We start from the raw sequence: 24,883 nt of genomic DNA on the forward strand, positions 1-24,883 counted from the left end.
GTACGGGTACTCTCTGAAGGTAAGCAGTCAGAGGTCTGGGGGTGAGTCTGTTGAGTCTCTGACTCGGGGAGTGCAGCGACGGCTCCCGACCAAATTAGGGTGGGATATAACCCCAATGCAAGGATGCTCTCGAGAACGCTTCGCGGGGGACTTTGGGGGAGTAGCTGCCCCCTGGGGAGTTGAGGCATGTGTGCCCTCCCCGTTCAGCTAAGTTCTGTTGAGTCTCGGACTCGGGGAGTGCGGCAACGGCTCCTGACCAAATTATGGGGAAAAACCAATCTAAATCTGTGCAGTCAGAGCACAACTGTGAGGTACCTGTAGATAGACCTTTAGGCAATTGATTGCAAAATTGGAATGAACAACAAAAGCAGAAAGGGAAAATGGCCATAGACAAAAGCTCTTAAAATATTTGACCTAGGTGGGTGGAATGGATTTTTCCTGGTGTTTTGAGGAAAGCTCTCCCGGGGAAAACGAAAAAAAAAGGCTTTTGGATTTCTGTATCTTTGTGTCTGTTTCTGTCTGTATCTGTGCTTCTGTGTGTGTGTGTAATCTGACACCCTGTAATGTCCACTATCTGGCTTTCTCTCCCTCCCTGACTCCTCCTGGCATGCAGAGGAGCAGGAGGGCGGGGGAGAGACAAAGAGAGAGAAAATGTTTTCTTGTTTAAGTTATGTGATGGAAAAGGCAAGGTAAAGAGGAGTGTCAGGTCAGAATTAGAAAGAAATAAAGTATGTGCAGTTTTACAGGGGCTTTCATCAAAGTCCACCAGAAAGGAAAGGCAAGAAAGTTTAACCATATAGGGAAGAGACATGTGAAGGAAGTTTAAAAAAGGCATAATCTATTTGCACAAATAGTGTGAATAGAGGTTTTGAGAGTGCAAGGTGGAAACTTTTGGGAAGTTGTTTTAAAAAAATTATGTATATATATGTTATGTATATATACATTATATGTATATATATGTTCTTTCTGTCTCCCTCCATCCCAGATCTGGCCAATTTGGAATGTGGAGAGATAAGAAAGAAAGTGGGAACTTTTCCCTTAAATTTAAGTGAAATGTGTTACTTCTAATTTGATGCTCAGAATTTATTATGCTATTTGGTACTAAGGCAAATTCAGAAAATGCATAGATATGAAAAAGAGACACTTTGAGCTCCCTAGTATGAGGAGAAAAGGAAAAATCTAGAATGTGTACTACGATGCATTGTAATTATGGTTTCCCAATTTTCAGACTTACGAACTTTAAGTAATGATCTTACAAATGGAATTGGAAAATATTTAATAACGTAAAGGTATTAAATAAATCTATAGAGTTAGTAAGTACTCTTTTTTTTACATACAACTACAGAGATCCTTATGTGCAATTTAGTGACCCTTGTTCCTATTTGAATTTAAAAATGGCTTAAAGTTTCCAAAATAGAGAAATATGACCAGAGAATGAGAGGCAATCTGAACATATTTTACCCAAAAGACTGTTGCTTATTACATTCCTGAGAAACAGAAATACTTCCTAGAATAGGAATTAGCTCAATAGATATAGATATTTCTAACTTGCTGTGATTTTCCTAAGTTTGTGACTCGAAAAGTTTAAAAAGTGATTCGGCTGCGAATATACAATAGAGAGTTGGCTCCTTTTCAAAAATAATTACCCCACTGACAACAGCCCTGGACCCCGGGCACCCTGAAGCCCACACTTCTAGGCAATTGCCACCCCCCCACACACACCACTGGAACCTGGAATTTTTGCTCCTAGTCTTCCAAACCCGACAACCCCTGTTAGAAAGTAAAGATCTCTCAGAGACCCTCCTAAATGATTCCTTAGACCTTTAATTCAGGTGCTGGACTCTGCAGCTTCCCAGTACCTTCCCCCTCCATTCGCCCCCCCCTCCCGCCTTCGGTCCACAGCTAGGCTCTGCAACTATGAGGAGAGAAGAAAAGCCTTTATGCTTGGTAAGCCTAAAATATGTAATGATTTGGGAATGCAATTAATGTCATCTGAAAATCTTTCTATTTGTACTATTACTGTGCTTCTAAATTGTAGTAAAATGTCCTATATTGCAAAACTTAAGTAACCGAAAATAGTGTTAGACAAAGCAATTATTAATCTGAATTCTGTTGAGGAGAAGAAAAAAAATGATATGAAAACAATTATGTAAAACTGGTTAAGTTACTTTCTCAGCCTTAATTGCCGTTTAGAAGACCAGGTATTTTCTACTTTACCTGTAGTTAATGGAAGGTCACAGCTAAAACAATTCAGCCAGCACTTACTTGTAAGATTGTTAACTAGGTTATTTGGGATTACTGTTTTAATGTTAAAGACCAAGACAGTTCTGAAGAGATAAATTATGTCCATCCATCTTTTGGGCTAGATTTGTGGGTGGGTTCTATTAAGTCTTATATGGATATTAATTAGGGTAAAGATATTGATTGTTGTGAGTTATTATTGTTGCTGTTCAATTAATTATCAACCCCCTCCGCCTGGAAGGGAGGCTGACTATACCTTGTTGACAATGATTCAAATTTCTTAGGCTTCCTTTTTACCTGGGGCAAAAAGAAGTAGTTACTGGCCCAGCACATTTTAAACTGATCTAATTATAACAGGTGATTGCAAACTATTTGTAATGTGAATGAAACTTAGAAATGCATATGTGAATAATTTTCTAGAAAAAGTGCATATTGTTATTTGGCATTGAGAAATTTATTAACTATATAGCCCCAAGAAAATTCTATTTACTGTAGTTCACTGTTCAATAAGGGGATGGTGGTGGAATCCATTCCCAGGGATATTACAAGGATCGCATGATTGTAAAGGTGCTTGGCACAATGCTTGGCGTAGAATAAATGCTATTTGAATGTACACTGTTTTAAGTTAAAAATAATTGCTTCATATTTATTAACCTTATGTGGATTTTCTTCACTGTGAAGTTTTGGTGATGAGATGAATGATTCTCTGTATCAGGCAGTTCGGGGACATATCTGAGGTAAAGCCACCACAATGGAAATTAATTGGTTTTGGTTTTCAAGTTTAAATAGATGATAATTGTTTATGATATTGTTATATGTCTAAAATTCTTCTTATTGCATAACTTGGTAAGCAGCTGTATCATCTGTGTTGTTGGAGAAGCAATTTCTTTTACAATCTAAATGTTATTAGGTTAAGAACTGTAATTTAAGAAATCTTAAATTACCAAATTTTGTCTTTAATTGTTTTGCTATCATTTGGGAAATTTGTGAGATCATTAATTAAGCTGTTGATGTTACTGCTTAGAGATAGTATTTACCAGAGTATGTTTAGTTTTGGTTTTTTCTCAATTATGTGGAAAAGGTTTGGTGATCAAAATTTGGGAATTGTTTAGCACTTAGGAATTAATAATAATATCAGGATAAATTATGAGCTGTTTCTGAGAAGGAGAGATTTTTTTTTATAAAAAACTTTTGTAAAATCCTTTGTATGATTTTTAGAAAGCCTCGACCTTGGATAAGTATGCTCAGAGAAACAGCAAAAGATAGCAAAAAGACCCAAGGTTTTTCTATTTAACCCCTTCTTGGGGTCCATGTTACTTCTCCTTATTTTGTAAAATTGCCAAGGCACCTGGAAAACTATCTGCATGGGCAAGGTCATCAGCCCCAGACAAAGAACTTCTTTGAGTTATGTAGGTCCTAAACACTGAACTTAGCTTGCTGAGAAATTAAAAGTTTATGTACAATAGATAGAAAGGATTCTAATATTTGGCTTTTACACCACGACAAATTTAAAGTGGAGAACGAGAATATTTAATTAAATCCCTTATGTATGTGAGTCCTGGTAAATCTTTACTGCTTATTGCAGCTCCGTATCTGACTCTAAGCTGTGACTGCTGGGACTTGCTGTTTAAGGTTAAAAAGGAGTTGGGACTATAACTACTTTTGTTTTAAGTTTGAATCTGGGTATGGTTGTCTACAGTACACAAGTATCTGAGAGAAATGCCACAAGCTACTCAGAAAGAATGTGATCCATACTTTTAACAGTGGAGATCTGCATTTGGGACAAAAGCCGAGGGGACAATCTTAGCCTCAGTCTAGGATGGGATCCTCCTGGCCTCAGTTTCCCCCGTGTTCCTTTGGAAAGGAAGTTTCCCACCTATTTCTGAGTGTAGCAATGTGGTGGCAGAGATACTACATAACTGAGGAATCAAAACTATATCTGGATTATAAACAAGAGCCAAGAATGTTTTATCCTGTAATATTTGACATATCACGTGTCCCTGCCTTTTTTTCCTTCTATAGCAAATTTCTGTGATCAGAGCAAGTAGTCAGTAAAAGATATGAGCTCTTTTTGTGTTATCTTACTGGGCAATCTAATATTATTTTATCTAGAACTAGGGCAGGTACGGAAATTTAAACAAACTGCTTAAGGCTCACTTTAAGATGTTCCCTTTGTCTAAAAGGAATCTAAGAGCAGTAGTATTTTCCTATGATCACTCTCTTACTGCTATCAATGTGAGATTCTATTACAACACCTCTTTGACTAAGAAACTTTGTAATATTTAGGAATCCTGCTATAACTAGAAACTTTGTTTGTTATGATGCTTTGAAATTAGTGTTACTTATGGACTTTTGCACCAACTTAGTAAAGCTTTATGAAGAAGAGTAGAAATGCATACGAGCCACTTAGAACTCACTTTGTAAATGTTCCCTAAGCAATGTGAGAATGTTATTTTGTTATTTGATTAATATCATGCATGCTTAAAATTTTGGGAAAATATGGGAGGAAAGGGGGGATGATAAATAGTAAAGGACGAGACCTGGCCCATGTCACCTTGGTCTCTCAAGTGTTAGAAAACTTATTATTACCAGAAAATATATCAATAATCCATGTGAATAGTCATCAATCCAGACAATCCTTTGAGGTTAGAGGTAACCGCCTGGCAGATGAGGAAGCACGGAAAATAGGAGCTATAGAATCTGAACTACCCAACCATTTGCTGGTACTAATTCCCTCTTTTCCTCTGAGTCTTCCTTCCCCAACCTTTACTACAGAAGAACAGAAGAAGGTGTCATCTTTAGGGGCCGAGGAGCGGGAAGGCCGATGGTATCTCCCAGATGGAAGAAAGGTACTGACCAAGTCAGGTATGAGGCAGGTCCTTCACCATTTACACCAGGGCAGTCACTGGGACGTCCAGAACCTGTGCGATGCTGTTCTCACACGGTATGTGTCAACCGGCCTTTACACCCTAGCAAGACAGTTGGTACAGGGTTGCCTTGTTTGTCGAAGGACGAACAGGACTGCTTTGTGCCGAACCCCGATGGGTGGAAGGCCACCAGGTCTTCGGCCGTTTCAAAGCATACAGGTGGACTTTACTGAGCTGCCCCCCATAGGCCGTCTCAAATACCGGCTGGTCGTAGTGGACCATCTGACATCTTGGGTGGAGGCTTTTCCCTTGCCCCGGGCTACTGCCCCTATGGTATGTAAGATTTTGCTGGAACAAATAATCCCACGGTATGGGATGGTGGAACGAATTGACTCAGACCAGGGGACTCATTTTGCGGGTAAGATCCTGCAGTTCCTTATGCAAGCCTTGGATCTTACATGGGAGTTTCATATTCTTTGGCATCCTCCCTCATCAAGCAAGGTAGAAAGGATGAATCGGGAGACCAAGAGACAGCTCATGAAGTTGATATTAGAAACGCAGTTACCTTGGACTAAGTGTCTCCCCCTGGCCCTACTCAGAATACTAAAGTACTAAACCTCAAAGGGACATGTGGTTGTCTCCTTACGAACTCCTATTTGGTCACCCTTATCTAGGAAGAGGAGAAACTTGGGATCCTACATATGAACAGAAAGATAGGTTTTTAAGGGAATATGTATCTGCCTTGGCAAAACACCTCCTTATTTTACAGACTAAGGGGTTGATCGCTCAGACCCCACCTTTAGGCTTTCCGGTGCATACGTACCAAGTAGGAGACTGGATCCTGATCCAGATGTGGAAGGAGGAAAAGCTTGCCCTGACCTGGGAGGGGCCTTTCCAAGTCCTGTTGACATTGGACACCGTGGTGTGGACCACAGAGCGAGGCTGGACCCATCACTCCCGAGTGAAGACATTCACTAAGCCGCCCAGCGAATTTGAACCCTCGTCCCAGGGGGACCCATTAAAAATACATCTGGGGTGTAAGCCTCCCACCGGCTGGATGCATGAACCCTGAACCCCTACTTGATCCATAAGATTGCTAATAGCTATAAATGGAGCTGTGCTCCTTCCAATTTGCCTCCCGTGTATGCTGCAATTGATTACCAGAATGATAATAAGGACTCTATCAAAGATGATTAAGTTAGAAGGTACAGCCAGTGGATCTATCAGACGGATGATCCTTAAAGGGGGGGAATGGGAACCAGTTGAGCAGGAGGACCCACTAGAGCAGACCAACGAGTTGGATCGTGCAGTTGAAGCAGTGTATATGAATTGGCGTGGGAAGCTTTCAACTATGGAATAAGAGGGGGGATTTTGTGTGGGATACAAGATTGTTTGTGAAAGCTACCCATGAATAAATCAAGCAAGGTAATACTCAGATAGTACAAATTTAGTTAGGATGTAGACCTCACTAGGCCTAAGTTTCGTTTTCCTGCAAATCATATGATTTCGGGGAAATCAGGTGGTCTCCCCCTCTCCTCCTCACCTAGCCTACTCGCATGCCGTCATCTTAACATTGAGATTTCCCTATAAGGTAATTCTGTAGTTTCTGTGCTAGTATTGGATAAACTTATTTTGGGATAGATTGTGAGGCCACCTGTCCCAGCAAATAGGAACAGGGGTCCAGCCTCTAGGGGTGGAATTTCTTAGAATTGTTTGTACAAGGTTATATATCCCCTTGCTTGCCCTCTCCCCCTTGCCTCTCTGCACTACCATCCCACCCTGGTAGTGGGAGATGCCCAATTCTCGCGAGACTTGATCAAATAAAGCTTCTGTTTTGCTTCTACCTTGAGAAAACCGAGGCACCTCTGTTTTTGTTTATTTTGAGCCTGTGGTTGTCCCACACACTCCTATGACATAATGGGGGTCACAGGTCAAGGTTAGCGCTCTGATTAGATTCTTCACAATATCCCTTGGAGTCTCATTAAAAAAAGTGTAAGCATTCTAACTCTAAATTTGTGTAGCTTCAGTGAGTTGGGTTTTTCCCTACTGGAAGTCATAAAAAAAATCATTGATCCAGGAGGTATTTGAGGTACAGTGGTAGGTCAAAAGAGCTAACAATCATCTTGCTGTACAGAGATACTAGGTGCATATGCCAACATTAGCTACCTCATCCTGTTTTGTAATTAACTAAAGGAAGCTTCTTGATAATGGCTATCATCAACACATAAGGAAGACCAAAGAAGTGAATTCAGGAAAGGAAGATGAGTAAAACCTATAAAAAACAGGATAAGGGCAAAATTGAATGAGCTGGGAATTTACTGAACTTCCTCAATGACCTGGGCACAATACACATAGTACTACTGAAAATCAGGTTAATTATTATTACTATATGGATAACATACATGACAGTCTCTTATCTTTGAGATGTTATTTCATACACTTTACAAATATCCCATATTTGCCAACAAAATAACCAATAAATATCATATAACTTTCAATTATATTACATTCCCTAATTATCTCATTTCCACATAGGATTTTGAGGTTAGAAAATAACAGTTAGCAAAATTCTTTCTACTTTAGTTTTATCTCTACATAAATAGTAATGGGACAATAGAAAGCTGTGACTACTGGATTCATCCTTGACAAGAGAATGTCTCCCTTAACAAAATATCACCATTAAATATCATATTTTTGATAGTAAAAATGATTTTCAAGAAAATATTTAAGTTCTAAATAAAACATAAGGAATGTAAAAATGTAAAGTTACTGCTGCTATTCCTTAGTTAACAGATGTCATCATCTCTCTAATATATTGTGTTTTCAAATAGAGAAATAACTATGATTATCAATACACATTCTTTGTTTTACAATGGTGTTGAATTAAAAAATAAAATCAATAATCACTTCATTTTCTGAATTCTTTATATGTAATATTTTACTGTTAACCATTATTTAAGAAATATAGTATTATATCTGAAAAGATTTTAAATGGGAAAGAAAATAAGATTAGATACCTTATAAAGCATCAGCTCTAGCAAAAGAAAACGTTGTAATCTGCTGTAGAGCAAAAACCAAGTGCATAATATAATAGAGCATTTTACAACAATCAAAAAAGGGAAATATTTTAAAAATTTTAATGTTAGCATTGTATTCTTACTAAATTAAGCTACATATCATAAGTGAACAAAATATTCAAGTAGTGAAAACAGTGCTGCAGGGCCAAAGCAAAAAAAAGCAACAAAAAGCTAATCTGATTGAGACCAACATTTACGTAACTTTCCTATAACTCTCTTTCACATGAGCACTAAATAAAAACCAAAGGGAGTAGATTAGAAATGTGTGGATCAAGTCTCCACACCCCACCTCCAAAAAAGATAAAACCCCAGCTATATCAAATCAGTGTAATTTTCTTTCAACCCTTCAGGGTGCCTCTTTTGGATGTGAATTGAGAAATGAATTTATTACTTTGCAAATAATACCACCACAATTGATTTTTACACCTCCCCTCACCACAGATGAATAGAGTTTACCAAAGTATTTTCTAAACAAATTCAGTTTTGTAGTTTATATCAATAGAATCAGAATGAATTGATATTAGTTTTTAAAATCCAATGTATTAAATGTGAATTTGTAGCTTGGTCATAAGTCACCCCCCTGAAAAGAATCAAATTTTCTCTCTTTTTCTAATTTAAAACCATTTTTGTGCCTTCACAAAGTTTTACTTGTTGCTTATAAAGATATTATAAATGAAAGGGGCATCAAAGACTTGATTAAAAGCTATTTTCATCTAAAGGTATAACAGATCGAATTTCAAATTATTTCTAACTCTGACAATAGGGAAAATATACTATACAAGGTCTTTTCCTTACCTCATACTGATTTGTACCATCTTAAATAAGTAAATGTTTGCACACTATATAATTTGCATAGTCCATATGGGAAAGACACCCTTCACAATGTTGGTTCATATATTTACTTGGTCGGTAAACAAAGTGGTTACCCTCAGCCTTTCTCTGCTGGGTGTTGAAAATACAAAGACAAAAATGAGATATCTCTGCTGTCTACCTTTAAAAAACTTACTTTTATGGGGGAAAGATAACATGTACACATAAAAGCATAAACAAAATGAATACAATGTATTTCTTTTTGATAGGGGGAGATACTTTGGCTGGAGGAGATCAGGAAAGGGTTCATGTAGAAGTTAACAGCTGATCTAAGCTTTGATGGGGGGTAAGAGATTACCAGGATCACTTTATTCCAAGTAATATAATTTAGAACCAAGCATTTGTGAAGCCCATTTTGTGCCATATGAGGTAAGGTGCTGTAAGGTGCTGGATTAAAGATGCAAAAGCAAACTAGTCACTACCCTCAAAAATTTCAAATCCTATTGAGGAGACACAAAAGAGTTTATTTCAATAAAAGATCTATCACTTTTTGATGAAGATGTTTCTTTTTTTGAGGGGGAAAGGCAGGGCAATTGGGGTTAAGTGACCTGCCCAAGGTCACACAGCTAGTACGTGTGTCAAATGTCTGAGGCCGGATTTGAACTCAGGTCCTCCTGACTCCAGGACTCTGATCACTGCGTCACCCAGCTCCCCCAGATGAAGATGGTTTTAGGGGAACCTGGGAAGATTGCTATGAATTGGTGCAGAGTGAAATGAACAGAAATAGGAGAATAATTTACACAGTGAGTAAAATATGGCAAACAACTTTAAAAGAATTAGAGAGTTTGAGCAGTGCAACAACAAACCACAATTCCAGAAAACTAATAATGAAACATTCCAAAAACTTCCTTTTTTTTTTGTTTTGGAGAGGGGAAGGCAGGGCAATTGGGGTTAGGTGACTTAGCCAAGGTCACACAACTAGTGTTTCAAGTATCTGAGGCTGGATTTGAACTCATGTCCTCCTGACTCCAGGGTCACTATGCCACCTAGCTGCCCCTCTACTAACTTCTTGACAGAGAAATAAAGGATTCAGAATGAATAATAAGACACACACACACAAGTGCACACATACACACACACACACACAACATAGACAATCCAGAAACTTGTTTGTTTGACTATTAGTGTTTTTAACAGTCTTTTTTTTGTTGTTGTTGTTTTACTTTTGTTCTTATTGGGGGAGGGGGACTTGTAAAAGGAAGAAAAGAAGAAATTTTTGTTGATTCAAAAAAATGTATATTTTTTTAAAAAAAATCTATTTTAATAGAATGAGTTCAATCAGATTTATCATTGTTACATAGTAGTCAAGAAAGCTAATACAATCTTAGAGAATATAAGAAAGCTTCCAGCAGCTTGTAGTTATACTGACCTCAGCAGTAGTAACAAGAGATCCCGAGTATCCTCTTAATTCTGTTGATCATATATTCAAAGGGCTCTCATACAAAAGAGAGATTAGACTTGTGTAAGAGTGTGAGATCAGGAAAGAGACTGCCCCAAGCAAAACAAACTAGAAAATTACTGGGAAGGGAGTTGCAAGATCTGGTGATTTCCATATCCCTATGAGGCTGGAGTACTTATTAAGCTAAATCTAACAAGACGATATTTAATCAGAGAGGGGTGGTGGAACCAAGATAGCAGAGAGAAGGCAGGGACTTGGCAGAGCTCTCCCTTAAAGCCCTCTGAACACCTTTAAATGATGCCATAAAACAAATCCTGGAGTAGCAGAACCCACAAATGGACAGGGTGAACCCTGTACAGCCCAAGACAACTGAAAAGTTTGTCAGGAAAGGTCTATTGCACCTGGATGAGAGCGGAGTACAGTCCAGTTCATGCCCTGCCAGCATAGCCACAGCCCTAGTAAAGCAGGAGAAGGGTTTGGGAGCCACTGAATTAGCAGAGGCAGTCACTGCTTTCAGAACTCTTGGCCCACAGAAGGTAAGGGGGTGTTGAACAACTGGTCAGAAAGAGATTACAGGGGTCTCTTTGCTGGTACTGGAGGAAGAACTCTGTTTTGCCCATACTCAGATCTGGATCACAGTCCTGGGTGGCAGTCCCAGAACAAGGAAGAGCACTAGCACACCAGCACTTATGGCCACAGTGGGGCAGGGACCCTTGTTACAGTTCCAGGGCAGAAAAGAGTGCTTGTGATCACTCATGGACCAGAGCACAGGCCAGTAGAATAGAACATGCCTCTCTTTAGATCAAACTTATTGGTCCCTAGAAGTATCTCTGAAAATAGATGTACAAAACCCGTGAAGCTTGGGACAGTGCACCTTCCACGTTGGAAGCAGAGCTCCACTTTGTAAAGAGTTAAAAGTTAAGAAACAGGCTGGGAAAATCAGCAAACAGAAGAAAAAAAATATAATCAAGAAGACAGTAAAGTCAAAAGTCCAAAGGCCTACCAGAAAAACATAAATTGGTCTGAGAACATGGAAGAGCTCAAAAAGAATTTTTAAAATCAAGTAAGAGAAGTATAGGAAAACCTGGGAAGAGAAATAAAAGTGATGTAAGAAAATAATCAAAAAAGAGTCAGCAGCTGGATAAAGAAGGGATAAAAAATGCTGAAGAAAATAACACCTTAAGAAACCAAATAGGCCAAACGGTTAAAAAAAAAAGGTTCAAAAATCAAATGAAGAGAAGAATGCCTTGAAAAGCAGAATTGGCCAATTGGAAAAAGATATACAAAAATTCACTGAAGAAAAAAATTCTTTAAAAAAACAGAATTGGACAAATGGAAAAAGAGACACAAAAATTATCTGAAGAAAACAAGTCATTAAAAAACAAAACTAGCGAAATAGAAAAGGAGTCACAAAACCTTGCTGAAGAAAGTAGATCTTGAAAAATTAGAAATGAGCAAGTGAAAGCTAATGATTCTATGAGACATAAAGAAAAAACAAAACAAAATGAAAGGAATGAAAAATAGAAGACAAGGTGAATATCTTATTAGAAAAACAAATGACTGGGAGTGGAGCCAAGATGGTAGCTAGAAAGCAGGGACTTCCTTATGTTTCCCACCAGGTCCCTCCAAACACCAATAAAAATGGATCTAAACAAATTCTAGAGCTGCAGAACCCAAGAAATAGCAAAGGAAAGCAGGGCTCCAGCCCAGGACAGCCTGGATGGTTGCTGGGAAGAATGAATCACAAGGAGCTGGAAGCAGAGCACAGCTTGGGCTGCACCAGGACCAACTAGACCAGGAGCCAGGTGGAACAGATGTAGCACCCCAAATCAGTGAGCCGTAGCAGTTATCAGACTTCTCAACACACAAAAGCCAAAGAAAACAGAACAGGTTAGTGGGAAAAGCTGCTGGGAAAGAGTGAAAGGAATTCTGGGCTGGCCACCGCCCTGGAGGCAACAGAGGTGGTGCAGGTCTGAGGCTACTTCCAGAGCTACAGCTGCAGTTGCTTCCAGCCCCAGGCCACCTGGTGGGAGGAATTAAGCCTCAGATTAGAGCTGGAGGACAAAGCCTGCTTTGCCCTGCCTGGTTCTGGGATGCAATCCTGGTTGGCGGTTCTTGGGGGAGAAGGAGCGCTGGTATGGCAGAGCTTGCTTTGTAGAAGTACCTTCGAAAACAGCAGCGCAGCCCCACAAGCTTGGGACAAAGTACTCTCTACTCTACAAGCAGTCATATGCCGAGAAAAAGCTCAAGGGTCAAGTAGTTGGCTGTGAACATGAACAGGCAGCAAAAACAGACTCAGATTCAGACTCAGACTTTGGAATCTTAATTCAGTGACAAAGAAGATCAAATCAAACAGCCAGAAGAAGTCAACAAAGTCAAGGAGCCTACATCAAAAGCTTCCAAGAAAAATATGAATTGGTCTCTGGCCACGGAACAGTTCAAAAAGGATTTGGAAAGGCAAGGAAGAGAAGTAAAGGAAAAATTAGGAAGATAAATGAGAGTGATGTGAGAAAACCATGAAAAACAAGTCAATGACTTGCTAAAGGAGACCCCCCCAAAATACTGAGGAAAATAACACCTTAAAATAGACTAACTCAAACGGCAAAAGAGCTCCAAAAAACCAATGGGGAGAAGAATGCCTTGAAAGGCAGAATTAGCCAAATGGAAAAGGAGGTCCAAAAGAGCACTGAAGAAAATACTACCTTAAAAATTAGACTGTAGGGGTGGAGCCAAGATGGTGGCTGGAAAGCATGGCTTTCCATGAGCTCCCACCCAGGTCCCTCCAAACACCTATAAAAAATGGCCCTGAACAAATTCTAGAACTGCAGAACCCATGAAATAGCAGAGGGAAGCAGGGCTCCAGCCCAGGACAGCCTGGATGGTTGTGGGGTAAGGTCTATCACACAGACATGGGAGTGGAGCAGAGCAGAGCCCAGCCTGGGCTGCACCAGGACCAACCAGACCAGGAGCTGGGCAGAGCAGGCTGTAGTGCCCTGAATCAGTGAGCTGTAGCAGTTACCAGATTTCTCAACCCCAAAACACCAAAGGCAACAGAAAAGATTAGTGGGAAATGCTTCCTCAATAGAATGAAAGGAGTTCATGGTTTGGCTACTGCCCCCAGGGCAGTGGAGGTGGTGGAGCTCTGAGGACAGAAGTACAGCTGCAGTGGCTTCTGGCCCCAGGCCCACCTGGTGGGAGGAATTAAGCGGCAGATCTGAGCAGGAATGCAGAGGCAGCTTAGATCTGAATCCAGTATGGGTTGGCTGTTCTTGGGGGATGAGGAGCACTTGTGTGGCAGAGCTTGCTGTGCAGAAAAAGCTCTGAAAACAACAATGCAGCCTCTAAAGCTTAGAACAAAGTACTCTATACTCTGCAAGCAGTCGCACACCAATGAAAAGCTCAAGGGTCAAGTAGTTGACTGGGAACATGGCCAGGCAGCAAAAATGGACTCAGATTCCGACTCAGACTTTGGAATCTTTTTTTGGTGACAAAGAAGACCAAAACATTCAGCCAGAAGAAGTCAACAAAGTCAAAGGGCCTACATCAAAAGCCTCCAAGAAAAATATGAACTAGTCTCAGGCCATGGAAGAGCTCAAAAAGGATTTGGAAAAGCAACTTAGAGAAGTAGAGGAAAAATTGGGAAGAGAAATGAGAGTGATGCAAGAAAACCATGAAAAACAAGTCAATGACTTGCTAAAGGAGAGCCAAAAAATACTGAAGAAAATAACTCCTTAAAAATAGATTAACTCAAATGGCAAAAGAGCTCCAAAAAGCCAATGAGGAGAAGAATGCCTTGAAAGGCAGAATTAGCCAAATGGAAAAGGAGGTCCAAAAGACCACTGAAGAAAATACTACCTTAAAAATTAGATTGGAGAAAGTGGAAGCTAATGACTTCATGAGAAATCAAGACATTATAAAACAGAACCAAAGGAATGAACAAAAGGGAAGGCAATGTGAAATATCTCATTGGAAAAACCACTGACCTGGAAAATAGATCCAGGAGAGATAATTTTAAAATTATTGGACTACCTGAAAACCATGATCAAAAAAAGAGCCTAGATATCATCTTTCAAGAAATTATCAAGGAAAACTGCCCTGATATTCTAGAGCCAGTAGGTAAAATAGAAATTGAAAGAATCTACCAATTGCCTCCTGAAAAAGATCGCAAAAAGAAAACTCCTAGGAATATTGTTGCCAAATTCCAGAGCTCCCAGATCAAGGAGAAAATACTGCAAGCAGCCAGAAACAAACAATTAGGTGATTGTGAAAACACAATCAGGATAACACAAGATCTAGCAGCTTCCACATTAAGGGATCCAAGGACTTGGAATACGATATTCCGGAGGTCAACGGAGCTAGGATTAAGACCAAGAATCACCTACCCAGAAAAACTGAGTATCATGCTCCAAGGCAAAATATGGACTTTCAATAAAATACAGGACTTTCAAGCTTTCTCAGTGAAAAGACCAGAGCTGAATGGAAAATCTGACTTTCAAACACAAGAATCAAGAGAAGCATGAAAACATAAACAAGAAAGAGAAATCATAAGAGACTTACTAAAGTTGAACTGTTTTGTTTACATTCCTACATGGAAAAATGATATTTGTAACTCATGAGACCTTTTACAGTATTAGGGTAGTCGAAGGGAATATACATATATATATATATATATATATATATATATATATATATATATATATATATAGAAAGAGAGAGGGCACAGGTTAAGTTGAATATGAAGGGATGATATCTAAAAAAATAAAATTAAATTATGGGATGAGAGAGGAATATATTGAGAGAGGGAGAAAGGGAGAGATAGAATGGGGTAAATTATCTCACACAAAAGTGGCAAGAAAAAGCAGTTTGTTGGAAGGCAAGAGGGGACAGGTGAGGAGGAATGAGTGAATCTTGCTCTCATCGGATTTGACTTGAGGATGGAATAACATACACACTCAATTTTGTATCCTACCCCACAGGAGAGAAGGAGGAAGGAGATAAAAAGGGGGTACAATAGAAAGGAGGGCAGATAGGGGGAGGAGGCAATCAAAAGCAAACACTTTCGAAAAGGGACAGGGTCAAGGGAGAAAATTGAATAAAGGGGGATAGGATAGGAAGGAACAAAATATAGTTAGTCTTTCACAACATGACTATTGTGGAATGGTTTTACATAATGATACATGTGTGGCCTATGTGGAATTGCTTGTCTTCTTAGGGTGGGTGGGTGGGGAGGGAAGAGGGGAGAGAACTGGGAACTCAAAGTTTTAAAAGCAGATGCTCAAAATAAAAGTTGTTTTTGCATGCAACTGGGAAATAAGATATACAGGCAATGGGACACAGAAATCTATCTTGCCCTACAAGAAAGTAAGGGAAAAGGGGATGGGGGGAGTGGGGTGACAGAAGGGAGGGCTGACTGGGGAATGGGGCAATCAGAATATATATCATCTTGGAGTTGGGGAGTGGCTAGAAATGGGGAGAAAATTTGTAATTCAAAATCTTATGGAAATCAATGCTGAAAACTAAAAATATTAAATAAATAAAGAAAAACAAGACCTAGAAAATAGATCCAGGAAAGATAATTTAGAGATTACTAGACTACCTGAAAGCCATGAGCAAAAAAGAGCCTACATATAATCTTTCAAGAAATTTTCAAGGAAACTTGCACTGAAATTCTAGAACCAGAGGGTAAAATAGAAATGAAAAGAATCCACCAATCACCTCCTGAAAGAAATCCCAAAATTTAAATTCCCAGGAATATTATAGCCAAATCCAAAGCTTCTAAATTAGGGAGAAAATACTGCAATCAAAAAGAAACAATTCAGGTATTGTACAGCCACTGCCAGGATAACACAAGATTTAGCAGCTTCTACATTAAAGGATCAGAGGGTTTGGAATATGACATTCTGGATGGCAAAGAAGCTGGGATTATAACCAAGAACCAACTACCCTGCAAAACTGAGTATAATCCTTCAGGCAGGAAAAATGGACATTCAATGAAACAGAGGACTTTCAAGCATTTCTGATGAAAAGAACAGAGCTGAAGAGACAATCTGACTCCGATATAAAAGATTCAAAGAAGCATAAAAAGGCAAACAGGAAAGGGAAATCATAAGGGACTTGATAAGGTCAAAACTGCTTACATTCCTACATGGGAAGATGATACTTGTAACTCATAAGAATTTTCTAATTACTAAGGCAGTTAGAAGGAACAGATATAGACTGAAGGCACAGGTGTGAGTTGAATATGATTGGATGATATTTTTAAAAATAACATTAAGGAGTAAGAGGAATCCACTGGGAAAAATGGATAGAGGTAGAATGGTTTAAATTATCTCACATGAAAAAGGGAACAAAGATCTATTAAAGTGGAGGGGAAGATGGGGGAGGATCAGGGAATGCATGAAACTTACTCTTATGAGAACTGGATCAAAGAGGGAATACCATAGACACTCAATTGGGTATAGAAATCTATCTTACCCTACAGGAAAGTAGGAGAAGGGGACAAGCAAAGCAAGGGTGCTCATACAAAGGAGGGTAGATTGGGGGAGGCAATAATCAGAAGCAAAACACTTTGGAGGAGGAACAGGGTGAAAAGAGAGAGAGAGTAGAATAAACATGGGGGGAATAGCATGGAGGGAAATATAGTTAGCAATAACAACTGTGAAAAAAAATTTTGAAGCAAGTTTCTCTGATAAAGTCCTCATCTCTCAAATATATAGAGAAATGAGTCAAATTTATAAAAATAAGAGTTATTTCCCCAATTGACAAATGATCAAATAATATGAGCAGTCATTTTTCAGATGAAGTAGTCAAAGCTATTGATAGCCATACAAAAATGCTCTAAATCACTATTCATTGGAGAAACGCAAATTCAAAAAATACTGAAGTATTATCTCATATCTATTAAATTGGCTAATAGGACAATGATAAATGTTGGAAGAGGTGTGGAAAAATTGAGACACTAATGCACTGTTGGTGAAGTTGTGAACTGATTCAACCATCATGCAGAACAATTTGGGACTATCCCCAAATATTTATAGCAGCTCTTTCCTGGTGGCAAAGAATTGGAAACTGAAAGGATGCCCACAAATTGGGGAATGGCTGAACAATTTGTGGTATATGATTGTGATGGAATACTACTGTGATACAAGAAATGATGAACTAGATGCTCTCAGGAAAACCTGGAGAGATTTACATAAACTGAAATGAGTAGAACCAACAGAACATTGTACACAGCAATATTGTAAGATAACCAACCATGAATGACTTAGCTATTCTCAGCAATACAATAATCCAAGATAACTCTGAAGGACTTATCATGAAAAATGCTATCTGTCCCCATAGAAAGAACTAAGTACAGATTGAAGTATACTTTTTTACATTTTTTCTTGGGTTTTGTTTTGGTCTATGTTTTCTTTTACCAGATGGCTAATACGGAAATATATTTTGCATTATTACACATGTATAACCTATATCAAATTGCTTACCTTCTCAATGTGGGGGAGGAGAAGAATTTGGATCTCAATTTTTAAAATGAATATTGTTTTATGTAATTGCGGGAAGATAAAATGCTAAATAAAATGATATTCAATGGAGGTCAATGTAAGTCTATAATTAAGTTCAATAAGTCAACTTTACAAGTGTGATACTGAGGAAGCATGGTTAACAGTAGTTTTTTTCTTCTAAAAAAAATCCTGGGATTTTAGTGGACTACAAACTCAGGAAAAATCAGCAGTGTGATATGGTAGCTAAAAATACTGGTGAGATCTTGCGTTTTATTAAGGGAATCTACTGACATAGTTTACAGTAATAATGGTATGACAGTCTCTCTATACTTTGCCTTTGTCAGACCACATCTGACATACTGTGTTCAGCTGTGGGTACACAACTCATGAAGGATATTGACATTGACCTCAATTCTTTGACTTTTCCTTCATCAGGTAGATGTCTGCTTCAGCTAAATATACAAATAAATCATCATAATGAACAAGAACTTTTTAAAATCCCCCCCAAAGAATAAAAAATAGAAATGTTCCAACAGCCTTGAGCAAAGCCAAAAACAAAAGGTACCAAACATTGGCACTCATTATTTCATTTCTACATGAGATAAATAAAACTAGATGAGTGGAGGCAAAAAGAAATAACATGACTGATAATTACATAAGATGGGCAAACCAGAAATTTTCATCACATATGTACTGATGTCTATTGATATATTTCCCAAGCCTCTGAATATCATATTTAGCATGTTGTGACTAAAAAAATAAACACAGAAACAAAATATAAAATTATGCACAATGAAAAATTCATGGAGCATACTTTAAGGTTATATTGTAAAAATTATATTAATTTAAAAAACATTTAGCATTCTCACTATTTTTTAATGTTTAGGAAAATTATAACTACATTAGCCTAAGTGTCATCCTTAATTCCTCTCTTTATCTCACCTCCCATATCCAATCTGTTGACACATTGGTTGAATTTACCTTCATAAAATCACTCCTAACACAATACACTCCTGTCCACTCCAAGCATTTTCACTGGTTATTCCCCATGCCTAGAATTCTCTACTTCCTCATCACCATCTCCTGGGTTCCTTCAAATCTCAGCTCCTGTCCCACCTTCTACAAGAAGTCTTTTTAGATCCCTCTTAATGCTTGTGTGTTCCCTCTGCAAAGATTTCCAATTTATCCTGTATGTAACTTGTTTATACATAGCTACTTATATGTCATCTCCCTCATTAGACTGTGAGCTTTTTGAGAACTGTGACTATTTTCTTCTTTTTTTTGCCTTTCTTTGTTTAGCACTTATCATAGTGCCTGATACATAGTGGACAATAAATCCTTGTTGACTGACTTTCTGACAGCGTGTACTGTACCTAAAACACTTTATAACCAGATATTTTCAAAGAAAGCAGAAAGGTCGAGATTAAGTGAATCACATTTTTTATCTTTCTATTAAAAATAAAGTCAGAAAAATTATTAAAAAGAAAAAGGCAACAAATAAAATAGAATAAAACTTCATTTTAGTACGTGTAATTTGAATTTCAATAAAATATTCTTCAACACCAAAACATCCTAACTTACCATGGACTTACCGAAATTTCAGCATAAATTGTATTATATTCCTGTTCAAAAATATCCTAGTGGCTCCCTATTGTCTCTGGGATAAAATACAAATTTGTCAGTATGATTTTCAAGATCCTATACTATCTGGCTCCAAAATACCTGACAAGACTTCTTTCCCATCTGCCCCTCCTCTATTCAGCCTTCTTTCTAGGCTAGACTACAAGCTCTTCCCCTAACTAAACATGACATTTCTTTACTCTATACATTGATGTTAGCAGTTTAATTGCTTAGATTTCATTCTTTCTTCTCTGCATTTTGGAATCCTCATCTATGTCTCAGGTCAGATACAACCTTCTTCCCTAGTACTCCAATTGGTAGTATATTATCCCTGCACAAATTATCTTGTATTTATCTGTGTGCATAATTCTCCTAGTAGACTGTCAGCTCCCAGAGGGCAGAGATACCTTAATTTTTGTTATGATATTACCCAATGCATGAACACTTAATATTTAGTCAATGAACAAGTATTTAAGTGTTTAATATCTTCCAGGCACTATAAATACAGGCAAAATACTGTCCTCGCTCTCAAAAAGCTCATAGTCTAATAAAGGGACATTATTCAAACAATTATGTACTATATACATATATATGTGCTAAATGAGAAGGAATCAACAGAGGGAAGGCATAGAATTCAGGGGAATTAGAAAGGGTTTTTTAAAAAGGTGTGATTTTAGCTGAGACTTGAAAAAAGGTAAGGTAGTAAGAGCCAAAGCTGAGTTGCTCCAAGCATTGAAGATAGCAAGTAAAAATGCCCAGAATTTAGAGGTAGATGTCATATGGGAGGAATGGCAGGAAGCCTGGTGTAGCTGGATTACAGAGAACATAGAGGGAGTGGAGGTAAGGAGCAAGAACACTGGAAAGTTGGGAAGGGGCCAGGTTACGGAGGACTTTAAAAGCCAAGTGGAGTATTTTATATTTGATCCTGGAGGCAACAGGGAGCCACTGGAGTTGGCTAAATGAGGAGTATGTGTGACATGGTCAAACCTACACTTCAGGATGACTAATTTGACAGATAAAGGGAGGAAAAATCAGAGTCAGGAGAGAATTGAGGCAGGGAAATAAACCCATTCCTACTTCAGGAAGCATATACAAAATGTTATGAAGGCAGAAAAAAAGAAGTTCAATTATAAATGGGACAAGAATAAGCAATTGAGGCTGACACCTAGGTTACAATTTGGGGTGTTTGGGAGGGTGGTGGTATACTCCATAGTAACAGGGAATACAGGAAAAGAGGAGGGATTTTGCGGGGGAGAGTGACAGCAGTTTTGGATGTGTTGGCTTTAAGATGTCTACAAGATATCTAATTCAAAATGTTCAATAAACAGTAGGACAGGGGAACCTGGAGTTCAGGAGAGATGTTAGCACTAGACAAATCTGATCATCTGATCATCACTGTCTACATAGAAATCCCAGTTGAAACCAAGGAACTTGATGATATCAGCTTAATAGTATAGAGGAAGAAGAGAAGAGCACCTAGGGTACAAATGCTAGTGGAATCTCAGATGGGATAAACAAACACTTCTAGAACACAAGAAAAGATGTACTTATTTGTAACTTCTGTATGTAGTTTCTTGAGCACGTTAAAGTCTGAATCCCAAATCAACATCCTATAGGCATCCCAGAATCATAGAATTTTAGATTTGGAAAGGACCTCAGCCTCCATCCAGTCCTACTTATACCATTAAGGGGACTCTACAACATAATACTCCAAGATGGCATTTAACCTATTTGATGACTTCTAATGAGGGGGCAGGGGATACACTACTTACCATTGCAGCCCATTCTAAATATGGATAATTTTAATAATATCAAATTCAACATGTCTAGTATGGAGCTCATCTTTTGCCCCAAACTCAGTCTCTGTCCAGATTCCCTGGTTTCTATTGAGGGTACAACATCCTTCCAAAAACTGAGGTTTAAAACATTAGAATCATTCAGCACCCTCACTAAGCCTTAGAAAAGTTAAAAGATAATTGTCTTGTGTCTTTCTAGGACGGCCTTTCCATACTATATGGACCAACTTGATATTAAGCTTCTTTTGTCTAGTGAATTTGCATTTCAAAAGAGACAGCTCAACTCTGGCTATCTCATGAATGATGGAAAGGATAGATTTTGATTAAAGTTACCTTTTCCAAGTGAGAATGAGCTTATCTTTGCAAAATAAGTTACCCTTAGGTGTATGTTGTTGTGCTTTTATGCACATCAGTATATCATATTTCACCTTTATTTTTGCTTGCTCATTTCTTCATTCAGTTCCTTTACTGATTTTCCTACAAAGTTTTCCCCATGAAACTTTCTTTTTGAAAGCATATATCTTGTCGTTTTGAAGTGATGAGGAAAAACTGGGCATAGATATAACTGTTTACTCATCCTTATTTCTGGAAGTCTACTAATCATCAGTAACAAATATTTAATTCAAAAACATTTATTAAGTGTTTACTTTGTGCCTTACTATGCTAGATGATCTGAACTGAAAGAAGAAATTCATCCTCTACATTTTTCATGGGCTGTCCAAAATCCTTTAACGGGCTCAATGTTGTGCAGGTCTGAAATAGACTGTTCTCTAGGAGCTTACATTCTATACAGTACAAACATACATATATCTAAATTATAACCTACAGACAGCTAAGTTAATACAAAATATATGCAAAGTAATAAAAGGATTTCAATAGAGAAAGAATGTGAAAAAATGATCTAATTGTGTTTTGAAGGCAGTTAAGAATTTCTTGAGGTGAAGGAGACAAGGAAGGGGATGGGTCAAGACAGTAAGAGCCATCTATGCAAAGTTAAGAAAGCAGGAGGTGGAATATCATGTATGAGGAATAATGAAAATAAAGAATTCAGGGAAACAGGGAAAGCTGGTGTGAATAGATAAGGAAATAGTCACCAAAAATATTAACAATACCAAAACAATCAAATAAAGATGACAAAACAGATCAAATAATAAAAATAATTTTAGTCCTAACCTACTGAAGTTTAAACACATGTTCTTTTTGGATAACAAAGTGGAAAGTAGAATGTCACATATACAAACATATTTAATGGTTTTCAGGGAATGTATTTTGTGGAGAGAGGACAATTTGTTTTTGAGTTGATTAGAAAATGAATCTTCTACCAAAACAAAATACTTTAGAATGTAAAAATTCAAAAAGTAGTCATGCTTTTTTCCTAGAAAAGTAATACCTTTGCATATTTTAATGCATATGTGATCTCATCAATGTGGCCTCTCTATCAAATTACATAGAATACACCCACCCATAGCTTCTTGTCCACTGTAACTTTTAACCAGGTCCCCACGTAAATTCTGTAAAGGAGATCCATCTAATGTGCTGGTAGAATTTTTGCATATCTCTCAAAGTTTATAAGCAACGATTTTATGATTATATTCATTCATTCATTCATTACTTAATTCATTTATTCATTCATCTAACAAATATTCATTGAGAGCTTTACTTTGATAAATCACTAATCTCACAGCATGGGTATATGCTCCAATGTTGCACATTACAATGATCTAAATGTTTAATTCTCAATTTTTCCTGTAATTCCACAACAGAGGATCCACTCTACATGTTGAGGGCTTTCCTAAGGTATAACGGTATTATGTGTATACCAACGTGCACAATTAGACTCTTCGCAGAAATAAAAAAATACTTAAATATTGGAGGTATAGTCATTGTTTATGGTTGAGTCATAGGAATATAATAGCAATAATCATAGTACCCAAATTAACTTAAAGATCTGGTGGTAAAAATAAAAATTACTCAGTGATTATATTAGAGAAATAGATAAAATAATAACAAAATTTCATTTGCAGAAAGAATCTGGAATTTAAAAGATAATAATGGACAAATGTAAAAATGCAAACTCACACTAATTGTAAAATAAAGAAGTTATATATGTGTGTGCATGTGTATATACACACATACACACATACATATATACACACACATAAATACATATATATGTATCAATGGAATATACACCCATATATCAGTGGAATCTCTCAATGTACTCTATATATAGTGGAATAATAGTGATCAAAATAATCATCAAACAGTAGCTCAGTGTTTAAAAAACTCAATGACATGAACTTTTCTGATAAGGATTTTCTATTTAACAAGAATTTCTGTGGAGAAAACAACAGAAAGTAGTTTAGCATAAAATAACTTTAGATGAGGATCTTATACAAATAGTATAATGCATTTCAAATGCATAATATGCAACCCAAGTATTAAATTCACACCATATACATAATTAGGGGAAAAGGGTGCTACATTTCAAAATTATGATGACGGGGATCTCTCTTAATCAAATAAGGGACTGAAATAATTATAAAAGAGAAATTAATTATTATATACATTTAAGAAGCATCCCAAAATGCAATCAATGCAGCAAGCTTAAGAAAAACTCTGGTAAGTAAAAAAAAAAATTGGATTCAATATCTCTCATAAAAGCTTGACCCAAGCTATGCAAGAAATTGCTTGTTAGCTCACTGTTCCTTGTAACAGCCATTTAAGGTAGGTACTCCATACCATTTTACAAATAAGGAAACTAAGGCTGAAAGAAGTTATGTGACTTGCCTAGGGTCATACAGCTATTAAGTGTCTTAGGGAGGATTTGAACTCATGCCTTCCTGACTCCAAGTCCACTAGCTACTGAAATATCACAATGGCTAGCTAGGTGAACAATTTTCCAGAAAACTGAAAAATAACAAGAAGCAATTTTTTTAAAAAACTACTAGCATTTAAATCAGATTTTAAAATGAAAATTGAAATTTCTCTGAGATTTTACCTTATACAAAGAAAATTGGCAATGACCAAAGGAAGAAATAGTCAATGCTGTAGATAATGTGGGAATATAGGCCCACTAAATATTGTTGGTATAGCTAAGTATTGGCCCACCTACCTGGGAAAACAGTTTGAAACTATTTGAGGAAAGTAATTAATCTATTCATACCCTATCACTCAGAGATCTCACTACTGCAAGGAGGTCAAAGACAGAAAGACCAAATGTTACCAGAATATTCACTGAAATAACAGATGGGGGCTACACAGAACTGAGAACTATTTTGCACCTCCCCCCCAAAATTGGTTGCTATTACTAAAGAATTTATTAGCAGTCAATGGGTTCTTATTAATTGCCTACCCTGGCCCTCATAAAGCACATATCAGAGAAGCAGAGCCACTATGGCAGAGAAAAGGCAGAGACTCACTTGAGCTCCCCCCTCCAAAACCCTCTGAACACCTTTAAATAATGCCATAAAACAATTCCTGGAGCAGCAGAACCCACAAAAGAATGGGG

General features: G+C 37.6%; 1 protein-coding gene across 1 annotated transcript in view; it reads right to left on the reverse strand.

Moving 5' to 3' along the window:
- Positions 1–6,346: 6,346 nt before the first annotated feature.
- The window catches only part of ATRNL1 (attractin like 1), a 578,692-nt gene continuing 560,155 nt past the window's right edge, over positions 6,347–24,883 (reverse strand). The window contains exon 26 of the mRNA XM_036736548.1: positions 6,347–6,457. Within this exon, the coding sequence (XP_036592443.1) occupies positions 6,347–6,457 (111 nt within the window). The remainder of the gene's footprint in view (positions 6,458–24,883) is intronic.

Source organism: Trichosurus vulpecula, chromosome 8, assembly GCF_011100635.1.
Source record: "Trichosurus vulpecula isolate mTriVul1 chromosome 8, mTriVul1.pri, whole genome shotgun sequence".
Classification (NCBI taxonomy): Eukaryota; Metazoa; Chordata; class Mammalia; order Diprotodontia; family Phalangeridae; genus Trichosurus; species Trichosurus vulpecula.